The sequence below is a fragment of the Dipodomys spectabilis genome, unplaced genomic scaffold (assembly GCF_019054845.1).
Source record: "Dipodomys spectabilis isolate Male_0828 unplaced genomic scaffold, ASM1905484v1 ptg000118l, whole genome shotgun sequence".
In the NCBI taxonomy this organism is placed as follows: domain Eukaryota; kingdom Metazoa; phylum Chordata; class Mammalia; order Rodentia; family Heteromyidae; genus Dipodomys; species Dipodomys spectabilis.
The window spans coordinates 3,185,574-3,200,535 of NW_024870795.1; the positions used below are offsets into that span (position 1 = coordinate 3,185,574).

The following is a 14,962-nucleotide window of genomic DNA, read 5'->3' on the forward strand; positions in this document are numbered from 1 at the left end:
AAAATCCTAGGCCTGTGTCCTTAAATCCTGTGCCTGCTGTGTACTGCCTCAAGGCAAGTATTATGGCCTGGACCCAAACCACTTTTTCTTCACTTTTCCCAACTTGGCTTTCTCTCCTTAGCTTTAAAGTCTTGGTACTCAATTGGTAGTGTTTGAAAGTGACCTTTCAGGACATGGACCTTATGCTTCAGATCTGAATTGTCTTGCTAGTTTAGTTTTTTCGGGGGTGTGGTGGGGGTGGTCTGTCATAAGGCTTGAATTCAGGGCTTGGGTGCTGCCCTTGAGCTTTTGTGCTCAAGGCTACCCTTTGCCACTTTGAGCCACAGCTCCACGTCTGGTTTTCTGGTGGTTAATTGAGATAAGAGACTCACAGACTTTCCTGCCCAGAATGGCTTCTAACTACGATCCTCAGATCTCAGCCTCCTATGTATTTAGGATTACAGACAGGCATGAGCCACCAGCACCCAGCTTCCAGTTGCCTTTTGTTGAGGGCTGCCATATTCTATGGTGTTCATTCCAAGCAGCACAGTGCCTGTGAGCCCACACCTGAGAGAGTTCAGAAACAACTTGATTTCCACCATTTGTCAGATGTTACAGGACTGAGGTGTGGCTTGGCAGGTTCTTGAGAAATCTGGAGGGAAACCCTGGATCATCCTTTGTCTCCCCAGCTCCCATCCTGTTAGCCCTGGTGGCAGGAGAAGCTGCTGGCATCATGGAGAACATAAGCGATGATGTGATCGTTGGCCGGTGCCTGGCCATTCTCAAAGGGATTTTTGGTAGCAGTGCCGTGCCCCAGGTAAGGTAGAGCACACACAGGGATCTGGTGTCTTACTAAACCAGTATTTGGCTTATTTGATGTTTGCAGCCTAAGTTCTTGGTCAGAACAAAATTGGAATACATAAAAGATTCATTATGGAGAAGTTGTACATGCTGTGTTTATAGAATTCTAATGTTTAGAATTAGTACCCTACAGTCTGGTGGAACATGCCAATAATCCCAACTACTAGGGAAGTGAAGGTAGGATAATATAGTCCCAGGCTGGCTCCAGGACAAAACAGCAGTGAGCCTAGCCGGGCACCGATGGCTCACACCTGTAATCCTAACTACTCATGAGGCTGAGATCTAAGGATTGTGGTTCAAAGCCAGCCCAGGCAAGAGAGTGCATGAGAGTCTTATCTCCAGTAAACCACTCAGAAAACCAGAAGTGGCACTGTGATTCAAGTGGTAGAGCACAGTCTTGAGCTGAAGAGCTGAGAGACAGCGTCCAGACCCAGAGTTCAGGCCCCACAACGAACAACAACAAAAAGCCTACCTGAAAAGGCAAAAAAAGGGCTAGGGGCATGATTCACAGAGCAGAGTGCCTACAAGACCTTGAGGTCAAACCCCAGTATATCAAGAGAAGGGAATAAAGTCCTCCAAACAGGAGCTGGACCACTGCTAGCTGTGTTTCTGTCAAGTTATTCCTTCTTTTAGATAGAGTAACCAAGGCTGGGAAGATGGCTCAGTGGTAGAGCGCTTGCCTTGCATGCATGAGGCCCTGGGTTCGATTCCTCAGCACCACATAAAGCAAAATGAAAAAAGCCGGAAGTGGCGCTATGGCTCAAGTGGTAGAGCGCTAACCTTGAGCTGAAGAGCTGAGGGACAGCGCCTAGGCCCAGAGTTCAGGCCCCACGACTGGACCCAAAAAAAAAAAAAGATACAGTAACCAAACTCCAGCAAACAGCTCTGAAGATGATCTCTTTTAAAGTCCTTTAGCCCCTTATTTTTTTTGAAGGGAGACATTAATAGTCCCTATGAATTTGTAGGAGAAGGAAGGTCAAACGCACTGTAGGTCTCTGGATTCATAAACAAGAAGGCATGGTGCAGTGTCTGGTCTTTTTTTGGTTCAGTTCATGGTAAAGCAGGGGTATCCATCACCTGGCTCCCAGTGTTGCCCTGACTACTGCTGGTCTGTCCTGGTGTCAGTAATGACTTTATTCCTGATCTTTCCTTTAGCCCAAGGAAACTGTGGTGTCTCGTTGGCGTGCTGATCCCTGGGCCCGGGGCTCCTATTCTTACGTAGCTGCAGGATCATCTGGAAATGACTATGATTTAATGGCTCAGCCAATCACTCCTGGCCCCTCAATTCCAGGTGCCCCACAGGTGAGAAACTAGAAGAACATCTGTGTCTGTTGGGAAATCTATTTTTTTAGATTTTGGTCATTCTATCATTAGATTCTCAGAGAAACAACCGAAGAGTAAAGGAAGGAGCTATGTTTATGTTCTGTTTTGGCTCTGTAAATCTAACCAGTCTAAAGTCACAAGTCAGTAACTTCTTTTTACCTTAAAAAAAAAAAAAAAAAAAAGCCATGGCTCATGCCTGTAATCCTAAGATACTCAGGAGGCTGAGATCTGAGGATTGAGGTTCAAGGCCAGCCTGGGCAGGAAAGGCCATGAAACTCTTATCTCACTAGAAAACTGGAAGTGGTGCTGTGGCTCAAGTGATAGAGCGCTCACCTTGAGCTGAAGAGCTAAGGGACAGTGCCCAGGCCTGGAGTTCAAGCCCCAGGACCGACAGGGAAACAAAAAATTGTAGCTTCAGAATTTGTAGAGGCTCACTTCCAGGGCATGCCTCCAAGTAGCTGCCTAGGGTCTTCGACTATGCCGAAGAGCAGTCAGGGTTCCTCAGCACCCGTCAGAGCCTGTGGTCTGCTCTCACCTGAGGGTGCACAGGTAGAGTGGATCCTGCAGCAGTGCTCTATACTTCCTGCTCACAGTACTTAGCATCCTCTCCTCCCCTAGCCAGTAAGGCACACTGCCTGAGGTGAAGAAAACTCTAGAATGTGAGATCAGTAAACTGTTGAATAACTGGTGCACTTCCTCTTTACTACTGTCAATTTGAGGAAAAATGCTTTCTGGTAAAATTTTGGTAGAATGTAGAAAAGGTAATGAGAGTTAAGGGTGGAAATCAATACTTCAGGAGCAAAAGGAATTGTCGATTTAAACACAAGACTAAGCTGAGGGCATGACTCAAGTGGTCTAGAACCTTCCTGTCAAGCTGGAGGATGAGCAAGTTCCAGTATTGCAAAAAAAAAAAAAAAAAAAAAAACCACCTGCTGATTTTATTTCCTAGCCAATCCCTCGACTCTTCTTTGCGGGGGAACATACGATCCGCAACTACCCAGCCACAGTCCATGGTGCTCTCCTGAGTGGGCTTCGAGAAGCAGGAAGGATTGCAGACCAGTTTTTGGGAGCCATGTATACCCTGCCTCGCCAGGCCACTCCAGGTGTCCCTGCACAGCAGTCCCCTAACATGTGAGACAAGTGAATTGCAGAAGGCCAGCGTGTGTTTTGCCATGTAAGCAAAGCTCTTAGCAATACTAGATCCCACCGAGAAACTGCCCGCCAGACCTGGGACCTGGGCTCACCCGCAGCTGACAAGCTCCTGACTTGGTAATCAGGGCTGGCTCCTTTGATTTGACAGCACCGAAGAACTTGTCCATTCATTTGGAATTGTGTTCATAAAGATGGAGACGAGCAAATTCTTTGGGATGTCTTAGTCTCCTGATGTTTGGTTGGTGGCTGTTTTTGTTTTTTTAATATATATTTTGAGAATAAAACTTCATATAAAATTTGTCGTTTTCTTTTGGTTGAGTGGTTCTTTGGAAATGCACGTTTTACCTCAATAATAATATATGCGTTTTCTCCATTTTTAAATTAGAACTGCTTACAAAAAAAGAGTGGGAGGGCTGAGAAGGTAATCAATGGTAGAGCGCTTGCCTTGCATGCATGAGGCCCTGAGTTCAATTCCTCAGCACCACATAAGCAAAAGAAAAAAGGTGGAAGTGGCGCTGTGGCTCAAGTGGTAGAGCGCTAGCCTTGAGCTGAAGAGCTGAGGGACAGCGCCCAGGCCCAGAGTTGAGGTCCCATAACGGACCAAAAAAGAATGGGAGCATAGCTCCCTGGCTTACCTTTTCTGCTAAGATTGACATGTATCAGGAGTGTACCAGGAAACCTTGAGTTTTCGACATAAAACAATTCAAGCCAGGCGCTGGTGTTTGCCACCTGTAATCCTAGCTACTCAGGATGCTGAGATCTGAGGATCGCGGTTCAAAGCCAGCCTGAGCAGGAAAGTTCATGAAACTTTGATCTCAGTTACTACCAGAGTGCTAGCAAAAGAGCTCAGGGACAGTGCCCAGGCCCCAAGTCCAAACCCCATGACCCACATAAAACCCCCAACAATTCTGAACAAAGTTGGGCCCCTCTCTGTCAGAGCACTCTGCCTTTATTTCCCAGTCCCCCCCCCCCCCAAAAAAAAAAAAAAAAAACAAAACTTGGTTTTGGGTGTTGGGTAGGGTATGAAACTCAGTCTTGTCCATGCTAGAAATCACCTCCAAGTTATACTCAGCCCCTCGTGGAGGTTTTTGTTTTGTTTTGCCTGTGTTGAACTTGGCTTGGGCACTACTACTGTCCCTGAGCTTTTTTGCTCAAGGCTAGCTCTCTACCACTTGAGCTGTTATGGTAGCTAATTAAGAGATGAGGCTCACAGACTTTTTTCTTTTTGGGTGGGCTGGCTTCAAACCATGGTCCTCAAATCTCAGTTTCCTGAGTAGATAGGATTGAGACATGAGCCACTGGCCCCATCTCCCCTTGGAAATGTTGGTGGCCAATCTAAAATGGGAGGGGCTTGCCTCTATTGCAAAGGCTCTGAACAAAAGAACCCATTTGTGTGTCTTCTGGTGTGGTGCCTTCCCATTTAGTCAGATTTGCCTCTAAGGCTACTTACGATTACATTTAAGGCCAGCCTAGATAATCTAAAATGTCCCATCTCCTGCCCTTTGCTATATAAGGTAAAAATGTCTACAACATGGAGTAGTGTTCCAGGTGCTTCTAGCACTGGCCTACAAATAGATGTAATCTGCTTTAGGAACCAGTTCTTCCTTAGAATCCACTGCTGGGGTTGGGGGTTACTGGGGTTTAAACTCAGCAACTTGCTCAGCCCCCTTTACTGCTTGCTGAGCCACACCACCAGGGTTTCTTCCCCCTCCCCCACCTTGAGAAAGACCTTGCATTGTGGGATCTGACTTTTTAGTCCTGGAATAAGTGACAGCACTAAAAACACAGTCAGGCATGACTATTCAGGAGGCTGAGATCTGAGCAGGAAAGTTCCTAAGACTCCTAACTCCACTTAAGCACCAAAGAGCTGGAAGTGGAGCTGTGGATCAAGTGGCAGCGAATGAGCCTACACAAAAGCTCAGGGACAGTGCCCCGAGTTCAAGCCCTAAGACTGCTGTGTGCTCTCACATACCCACATACATTGAAACAAGTGTGACTGATAGGTGGGAGATACACACAGCAACAGCCTCCATCATAATCTCACCTCTGCCATTGTATATTGTTACCTGTGTAGGTTAGTTACTGTGTCTTGTCAGTGGCTGGTGCTTTTCTATGCTTTTTAGTTTTTAAATAAGTTGCATAGGCAGCTTGAGAGATCAGTGAGCCTGTTGACAATAGCAGGCCTGAAATAAACTAGCAAATGCTTCATTCTGACTGGTTCATTTTTACTCTTAACTGGTACTCATATGTGGATCCTTCTCTAGACTAACATTTCTAGTCCTTGCAACATCAACAGCTAGGCATTTTATCTAAAATAGTGAACTATACCAGCTATGCAGAGATAACAACAGAATTGGCACCACTGACACCAAGCAAGTGGAAACGAGGGAGCTTTATTGGTTACATATTGTGCTGCAGAGCCAACAGAGAGCATTAGAGCCGAAGGATACATGCAGACAGGCAGCTTCAACTATACACATGCACCCAAGGAACCCTGAGCCACTGCTCATGGCATTGCCCTGGTTTCCAGAGGCAGGTTCTGGCCTCCTTGGTCCCGTGCTTAGAGCAGGAATGTAGAAGCTGCTGCAGCTAGACTCCAAGGGGTATGGGTGAGGCCTGAGGTCCTGCCCGAGCAAGCAGGTGTGATGGAACAGCCTGATGCCCCCAACACAGGGGCCTAGAATGCATAACAGGTTATTTGAAGGCTATCTTCTTCCTAGCCCTCCCAATCTTTAAAATACAAAAAAATAGACTTTATTCTCTTAAAAATACATTCCATTCTGGGCTGTGAAGCAGCAGGAAAATAGGGCCCCTTTCCTGTGGTCTTGGTTGAGGTGTATCCCCCACTTGGGGTGGGTATTCAAAAGATAATCCCTAAAAGCAGCTTTTCCAATGGAGTCTTTTAGTCACAACAAAGGAAACCACACCAAAAAAAGGGAGCAAGGACCCAGCCTCTGGTCCTGCTCCTTTACTTGGCACTGACCCACTCAATCTAAAGAACTAAGTTGGCCCCAGGATGCCAAGAGCTCTAGGGGCCACTTCCAGCCCATGAGGCGATGACTGTTGTGCAAGCTTGCCTGCGATGAGCTTGAAGTCCTTGGCCCCAAACACTCCTTTAACCCATTCTTTACTGATTCATTGCCACTCAACCCACCACAGCTTTGTCCACCACCCCTTATAGCTTTCTCTAGTTGTTTTAGAACCAGAATGACAAGAGACAGTGCCAGGTGGAAGACACCAGCCAGCCCCGGACATACAGCTCTTCCGCTAGTCATGCAGCTCTGTAGGTCAGGGCTCCCCAGCTTCACTGGGGGTCCTCCCACAGTGGCACATCTGTTGGCACAATTTAGAGTCGGCCCCAGGCTGCAGAAGAGAAACACGTCATAAAAGTGGGTTTGTTGGCTGGGACCGTGAAAATATTTGGTTTGATTATAGACAACTACTCTATCCCCAGGTCTCCCTGTACTTGGAGGCTTCCTCCAGCATCCCTGATTATGAGGCCCGGGTCCAAATGGTCACACCTTGGTTGCTTTTCAGAAATGTGCCATCTAACTTTGGAATCAGAGCCAGCCTCTAGCCAGCTAATTGAAGCCTGGAGGAACTGAACCTCCAGCCTTCACTGTTAGTAAAGTTATTCTCTGCAATGCTGAGGACATTTAAAAATAAAAATCTATTTTACAGCGGTTCTAGAATGTGTGCAGATTAGAGACATATTTAACCTGAAGTAATTGTTACAATCAAATCCTATTGCACTCAGATTTCAGCTGCCCCTTGTCCACAGAACACTTTGAAGAGTGACGGATATTGTTGGTGCTGCTGAAATGTGTAAAGATCCAGACTTTGGCACCAGGAACTACAGCACCAGATTCTAGGACTCCAACACCCAGAGACGAAAACAATTGGTGAGATCTTTTGAGGCATGGCTTCTGCTTCTATAAGCATGAAAGAGCCCATGGGACCTAGCTTCCTATGTCTTCAGTTGACCGCCCACACACACAGCTCCATTTCCTCTCAACTCTCAGGGTTGCCAACTATATAGTGAGAGAATGGCGGGGGCTGTGAGTGGGAGATCTGCAGCATTTTGTGAGCAAGTTTCTGGCCAGCAATCCCGGAGAAACAGCAGAAAGATCTTGAAAGCATCATTTCAACTGTCCATGAGGAACGGCGAGTCACGTGACCATGCCTTTAGCTGGATTGGCAAAGCTTTAGAAAACAGACATTAACAGCAAGACATTCCTGTCCCTGAAGGAGAAGGCAGCACTCTCCATGCCTTGGCAGGATGGCCAAGTCTGATGCAGACAAAGGTGGACGGACACCAGTGCCTAACTGGGGGAGGAGAGCGGCCTTCACAGTCCCGAGGAAGTTCTGAGTCTTCCTGTTACCAGGAATTTCATAGCAGAGGCACAGGAACAGGAGATACACAGATGGTGTGAATGACAGAACCAGCCTGAGATGCGTGGGGTGCTGTGCAAGGCTAGTACCACATGAGCCCGTGGGGGCCCTCCAATCCCCTCACAGACTAGAAACAGAGACCTAGGGAGCCGCTCCGAGTTCTTCCTCATGTGGTGAGAAGTGAGAGAGACATGGGCAAAGGAGAAAACCTAAGCCCAGAAAGACAGTTCACGTGAAGGCAGGAGGGAAAATGCTCCCCAAACACAAACCCCTGGCAACACCCTCCCAGAAAGGAAGGAGTTCATCACACTGAATGGCAGAAACAAGAACCTGAGGGAGATTGTCCTTACAGGATGTCCGTTTGGAGGAACTCGTGGCAGTTGGGGGTACTGGGACACCCATAAGACTTAGCGATGGTCAGAGCACAGGGGAGGCAAAAGGGCACCGCGTCTGTGGCAGCCGTGGGTTCCCTTCTGAACTGAGTGTGCTACGGAAAAGCTGAGCCAAGAACCTAAGTTTCTTAACTTTCCCATGTGGTTGAGAGGAGAACAATTTCTATGTGGCTTCCTAAAACGTTTGCTGGACTCAATTGTATCCATCCGAGGCCCTCAGTGGGCAGCTTCCACCCATCCTCCAGTAAAGTCATCCATTCCATCGTCCACCTGCAGAAACTAGGGGCTGCTGTGTGGGTAAAGTGCAAGGCCTCCGGGGGGGCGGGGGGGGGGGGGTCATCATTGTCCAGAAGGGAGCAGTCGCAGTCCATGCCTTTTGCGAAACTATTGCTTGTGGAGTGGCTAAAGGGAATTCATTTGTTCCTGTCTGCTTTCCTCCTTACTGGCCACTTCCTAGAAAGCAGAGTATGCCGGTAAGGCCCAGCTTAGTCTAGGAGTTCCCCAAAGTGGGAGCGATGAAGTCTAGCCACAGGAGCGTGTGCAGGTGAGGCATTACTGATGTCCAGGGAGATGCATGGGGCATGTGCACTTCTGGTGCCTTTGGATGGTGAGCAGTGAGCTGGGGTGGAGAGGAACGGTGTTAATCCATTGGGCATCTACATGCTCTGCCCCCAGGAACAGGTCAGCCAGGGGGCCGAGGCCGAGAAGTTTCAACCTAAGGGTGGTCTTGTAACCCCTAGGAGGCAGCACAGACCCCTGCTGCCTTCAAAGTCTGAGGAATGGAAGTTAAAATAGAAATGGACGCCCCCTCTCTGGAGTTGATAGCTGGGAACTGGGAGTGGGTAGCTGAACCCCTGGGCAAACAAGGAGCCACGTGGATGCGGTGAGGAGACAGAATCAGCATGAGCCACACAGAAAAGAGGCTGCTCCATGATTCAGAACCCCACCAAGGAGCAGACAAGAGTGCTCAGGCTACACAGTGCAGAACTGCTACTGGAGGCCACAGCTGTCCACGCTCCTTGGAGATGGGGAGGAGAGGACTCATGCATCAAGGAAGGCTGGGCATGGGTAGTCCAGTTTGTCGTCTCTCGTCCCCTCCAGCCAAATGGCAAAAATTACCAGAGCCACAAAACCCAGCTTTCTACCAGTCTCCCAGCCAAGGCCTAGTGTGGCCTGGTGAACTGGCTCCAGACCTTTCACAGGGCAGAAGGTGGGGAAGCTGAGAAGCAGGAGTAGAGAGAGACAGCGGCCCGCCCCCGGCTTCAGTTCTCCTCGGCACAAGGCCTGGCTGGCCGTAGCCGCTCCTCGGCCCAGATGCGGCCTGGCTCCTGCAGCCCCTGCTTCCCCGGCAGTTCAGGCTGCTCCAAGGAGTTGTGCACTCGCCTGCACACACCGAGCATGCAGTCCTCACCTTCCTCCTGTACCAACAGTGACAAAGGGAGAGAAGTGAGCAGATGAGGCAGTCCAATGGAAAGAAGACACCCCCAACCCCAGGGGCCCTCTCCAACCTGGCGCCACGAGACCCCAGCGTAACTGCAAGGAACAAGTCAGCACCCCTGAAACTCTTTGGAAATCAGGGAGCAACCCCAGTGGACAAGGAAGTATGCACTCTATCTCACTGGTGGTGTGGGATGGGTCCCTTCAGGAGTGGCCAGCAGCTGGGCTGGGAAGGTGGCTCAGTGGTAGAGCGCTTGCCTTGCATGCCTGAGGCCCTGGGTTCGATTCCTCAGCACCACATAAGCAATAAGAAAAAAGCTGGAAGTGGCACTGTGGCTCAAGTGGTAGAGTGCTAGCCTTGAGCTGAAGAGCTGAGGGGCAGTGCCCAGGCCCAGAGTTCAGACCCCATGACCAGACACCCCCCCCCCCAAAAAAAAGTGGCCAGCAGCTCCCAAGTTGTGTGCATGCAGCTGCATGCGGCAGGGGTGCAGGGCAGGAGGGAGTGCGCTGAAGAGCAGAGCAGGCAGCTTTTCTTCCCGCCTGGCAACTCCCAACGCGCCCCAGGCCTCCCCAAGAGGTCGCGTGGCCGCCCTTCACCCTCAGTTTCTCTCACATCCCAAGCTTCCGGAACCCCAAGACCCCATCTTCCTTCCCCACGCCTCTCCTGCAGTACTACCATTTATTTTATTTTATTTTTGGCCATGGGGCTTGAAGCACTGTCCCTGAGCTCTAACACTTTGAAGCCACCATGCCACTTCCGGTTTTCTGGTAGTCCACTGGAGATAAGAGTCTCACAGACTTTCCTGCCCCAACTGGCTTCCAACCATGATCCTGAGATCTCAGCCTCCTGAGTAGGTTAAGATTACAGGCATGAGCCACCGCCACCCAGCAGAACTGCCTTTTTAATGTTCTCTGTCTTCTCAAAGAAAATATGGAGCAAAAAATAACAAAAATGAGTAAGGAAGATTGGTTAAGAAGGTGGGAAGTAGACTGGAATCCTGTGTTCAAATCTTAGCTCTTACGGTAAGAGTAACACTTGGGGTAAGGATTTACCTCCAGCTTCTACATGTGAAGAATGGGCAACACCTGCAGGGCGCTGCTGGGGGCCTGCGCAGGACAGCGTGGACAGCAAGTGTTAATTAAGTGCCTACAGAGACACGAGGCGCCTCAGGGAACCCGTCACCTGCGTCACAGCCCCTTCCCCAGTCTCTCCAGACACTGTTCTCATCCTGTCTCCCACCTAAGATGGCGGCTCTGGATTCTTGTCCTGTGGTGAGCCACACTAAACCATGTGATGGGATGGCAACAGGCCGGCAGCTAGCTGGGGTGCAGGACAAACAGGGTGCTAGCTGACAAAGTAGGCACAGGTGAGGCCTGCTCTCGGCCTCTACCAGGCCCACAGCTTCCCACTCCCCTTCATATGGAGAGCGTGGATAAGACAAGCTGGAGGAAAGATCTGAGCTCTGAGCAACCCACCCATGTCTGCCAAGTGCTGCCCAGTGGGCAGTTCCCCCGGTTCAGCAGAGAGGGCAAGGGGGGTAGGGGCAGAGGGGGACTCACCAGGCCTGCCGAGTGGCTCCATGCCACAGCCGTGACCGCGTCTCCTGCCCGGTTCCGCCGGGTAAGCACCTCTGACACAGTCAGGCTACTTTGGGTCCTTCTGGAGGAGAGCTCGAGGGCATCGCCCGCATTTCCTACCCTCCGCAAGCCCTGCTCCGAAAGCGAGCCCTGGGGCGGCTCCAGTTCTGAGAAGTCTGTGGACGACCTCTGGGTATAGGCGTTGGGAGCCTCCATGTTTCTTCCTGCCCGAGGCGAGGCATCTTCTGAGGACTTTGGGTCCCGCTTGCTCTTCCAGGCGCTGCGCACCGTCACGTGCCTGGCGTCCGAGGAGCCCACCTCTGAGGGGGCGCTATGGCTTTTCCACCTGATTGTCTCCGCAGAGGAGCTATGGCTATTTCTCTCCACCGGATCCGAGGGCTTGATCAGAATGCTGCTGCGAGACACCACCGTTTCCAGCCTTGTCTTTGCGGCGCCATCTCCCACCCTTTCGGCTTCAGCAAGCTGCAAGGTGAGGTCGTGTTTGTGAATGGAGAGCTCAAAAGGGGAGCTCACATGGTTGCTACTAGCTGCGAGGTCTGGGGAGCCCACCTGGATGTTGCTGGTGGCTGTGTGCCTCTCCCCGGGGCCGACCCGAGGGTTGCTGTCGGAAGGGTAAATGGTAATGCTGCTGGTCACTGTGTTGGACCCTGGTTTGGAGCTGGGTTTCTGTTTCTCCAACACAGCCTCCGTTCCCGATCCTCCCATGATCTTTTTCACATCCTTATCAATGATAACAGGTTTGATGACTGCTCGGGACCGCAAGGCCTCTCTGGGACTAAAAGGCCTTTGGCTTTTGCCCCCTGCCCCATTGGTGTCCGGGAATTCCGTGGCATTGGTGGAGGCCCTGACAGGTTTCCCAGGTTCATTTTCTACCCCGGCATTGTTTTCGTTCTCGAATAGCAAGGTTCTGGCGCCCCCACGGGATCTGGCCTTGTCTCGAGAGTTGGGCGTGAGTTTGGGCTCCGGCTCTGGAGTGATAGTTGTATTGACCAGCTTGGCGGTGACCAGCGATGTCGCGTCCAGGTCGTCATCTGAGTCTGGCTTCCCTCTGCCACTGTACTTGACGACACGACACCGCAGGGCTTCGTGCTGACTACTGTCCTCTGTCACCACGGCTACCGGCTGCTCAGTGCCTTCTCTGTGTGGGGCGGAGAAGCCCTGAAGGATGCTCTCCTGGCTCCTGGAGCTGTAAGGGTACTTTGATAAAATAGGAGCCTTGGCATTGGGGGAATTGGCATCCGCCTCCAGACCATTGGTAGCCTTTTTGCCCTTTGCCAGCCCTTCTGAGGAGGATCTTCGAGATGACGCCAGAGCTCCGACGGTCTTAGAACAGCCGGCGTCTGCGGCCTGAGGCGCCTGACTTCCATTGCCAAGCGCCTGGGCCCTCTTGCCAAAGTGTGCTTCACTAGGGGCATCAGAGGCCTTCTCAGCTCTACTCGAAGTGTCACTGGGAACAGATGCATGAGTGGAGTCACCAAATGTTCGCGTTGTCTTCTCTACTTTTCCCTTCAGTCCGCTTTCAGTCGCTGGCTTGGAAGTTCCCTTCCAAACCTTATTGTGCTCCTGAGCGGCGGGGGGGTAGCGGCTGAGCACTGGCGGCTGCTCCCTGGCCTTCTTCCCTTCACCTCGGTCCTCGGTTCTCTTGGTCTCCAGAGTCCCGCTGTCTGCCCCCGAGTTGGAAGCTTTGGCTGCCCTCCTGCTGGCCAGGCTGGGAGAGGAAGCCTGCCTGTTGCTCAAAGAATAGTTTTCATTATTGAGGGCAAAGTCGCGGTTCCGGAGCCTTTCTCGCTTGTGCTGGGGAGACAGCTCCCGAGCCACGTGCCTGGACACAGGGGCCTCGCCCCCGTGGCCTCTAAACTTAGTCCTCTCATGCCGGCCTTTACTGGCTATGAAAGCTTCTTCCCCTTCCACCTCCCCATTCTCTAACTCTTTCTGCTTCTTGATTTGTAGCTTTATCTCTTCCAATTGACTGGCTAAGATTTTGTTTTTATTTTGCTCACTTAGGTAATTATCCTGAAGGTCATTATTTCTGGCCCTCATTTTCTTAAGCTCTTCTTCCAAAGATTCAAAATGTTTAATTTGGGTCTTAAGTTTCTCAATCTCTTGGTTCAGGTCTTTGACTTTGTTGTCTTCCTGATTCCGGTTCTTCTCGTTTTCGGATTTGTTTCTTGTTTCGTTCTCGGCCTGCTTTAGATAGTCCAGTGCGCCCTTCCTTCTGGACTCCTTACACGGCAGCGTGGACGAAATGCCGTCCTCAATCCGCAGGTCGTTCCTTTCTAGGAGATTAGAGGCGTTTCTTGTGTACTCTCGGCTCATTTTCTTATTCTGCTCCAGTTTTTGAGTGAGCTCTTTTATCAGCCTCTCGTTTTCTTTCTCTTTTTCACTCAAGTACTTTCTCTCACTTACAAAGTTTAGAGTTAAGGATTTCAGTTTCTCCAACTCTGACACCAGGCTCTGCTCAGTTTTATCCAGGCGGTCCTCGGAAGATTCCAGTTCCTTCACTTTGACTCTGAGCATTTCCAGCTCAGAGGAGATTTTCTTGGTCAGATTTCTCTCCTCATTGAGGCTCAGACAAAGCTGAGTACAGTCATTCTTGCTCCTGCTGAAGGCTTCCTCTAGCTTCTCCAACTCAGCCATTCTTTTCTGCAGCCGTTCAATCTCAGCTTTCAGCTCCCGGGTGAGGTTTTCCTCCTCCTCCAGCTTCTCCTTCATCAGATGACACAGGTCCTCTGCTCTCTTGATCTCTTCATCTTTACCTTCAATCTTCAGCACCCGCTGGCGCAGGACTTCAACCTCAGCCAGCATGCTGGAGTTGCTGCCTTCCGCCTGGATTACTTTGTCCTGGAGATCCAGCAGCTCATCCTCCGCTTTCTGGAGGTTTTTGGTGGCTTCCTCCAACTCATCCAGGCGGCGGCTTAGGCTTTGTAACTTAAACCGCAAGTGTCGGCTGGAGGCTGAATCCTTGTAGCTCGCAAACTCCGCCATGTCTACTACTAGCCACTGTGGGCTCCAGGAGGAATCCAGGTACACTCGAGGGATGAGAAACAGTTACCTTTCTCCTAGCATCCACAATCTTCTTTGACAACTGGAGACCATTATCAGTCTAGAGAAGAAAAGCAGAAGCCTTATCAGTAAGCCAAACCTAAAACCTGCATTTTAGTTCTCATCCGTAATCCTGTGCCAAGAACATAACATGCTGCTCAAATTTGTTGACTGAGGAAGCTTGAATAAACCAGCACAAAATCACAGGTTCTTGATGGCCAAAACTGAGCTGATACCAAGTATCACCCTGGCAAAAAAAGAAAAATGTAAAAGGAAGCTCCAATTCCCATGGCAAAGGGTAAGGAAGTCTTAACCATCTGCCATCTGCGCAGTCTGAGAGTCATTAACCTTTCCATAATTCATCTAGTCAACTAAGTTTGTTTCACTTAACTGCAAAATGAGGATGACACACACCTACTGTTATCTCTCCCCAGCACTGTTCTGAGATAATGTGGAAAAGCCCTTGACAGCAAAGCTCTAATGAATCCTGAGATCTCTATAAGGAAAAAGTTGTATCTAGGAGCTATTATGACTTAAAAGCAATACAAATTGCTGGGCACCAAGGGCTGGTACCTGCTTATGATCATAGCTACTCAGGAGGCTGTGATCTGAGAAGCTTGGTTCAAAGTCAGTACAGGCAGACAAACCCAGGAGACTTTTATCACCAATTAGCCAGCAAAAGAAAATCAGATCAGAAGTAGAAGTGTGGCTCAAATGGTACAGACCCATCCATGAGTAAGAAGTCAGGCAATAGCTGAGCCAGTGGCTCACGCCTATAATCCTAG

General features: G+C 50.1%; 2 protein-coding genes across 5 annotated transcripts in view; one reads left to right on the forward strand and one right to left on the reverse strand.

Moving 5' to 3' along the window:
* The window catches only part of Kdm1a (lysine demethylase 1A), a 73,039-nt gene extending 69,426 nt beyond the window's left edge, over positions 1–3,613 (forward strand). For both annotated transcript variants that reach the window (XM_042688651.1, XM_042688652.1), the window contains 3 exons: positions 669–796; positions 1,996–2,142; positions 3,113–3,613. In XM_042688651.1, the coding sequence (XP_042544585.1) occupies positions 669–796; positions 1,996–2,142; positions 3,113–3,298 (461 nt within the window). In that variant the 3' untranslated portion in view covers positions 3,299–3,613. The remainder of the gene's footprint in view (positions 1–668; positions 797–1,995; positions 2,143–3,112) is intronic.
* A 4,829-nt stretch (positions 3,614–8,442) lies between these two features.
* Luzp1 (leucine zipper protein 1) overlaps positions 8,443–14,962 on the reverse strand; it is a 63,489-nt gene continuing 56,969 nt past the window's right edge. For all 3 annotated transcript variants that reach the window (XM_042688629.1, XM_042688628.1, XM_042688630.1), the window contains 2 exons: positions 11,097–14,238; positions 8,443–9,517 (listed from right to left, as the gene is read on the reverse strand). In XM_042688629.1, the coding sequence (XP_042544563.1) occupies positions 9,362–9,517; positions 11,097–14,120 (3,180 nt within the window). In that variant the 5' untranslated portion in view covers positions 14,121–14,238 and the 3' untranslated portion in view covers positions 8,443–9,361. The remainder of the gene's footprint in view (positions 9,518–11,096; positions 14,239–14,962) is intronic.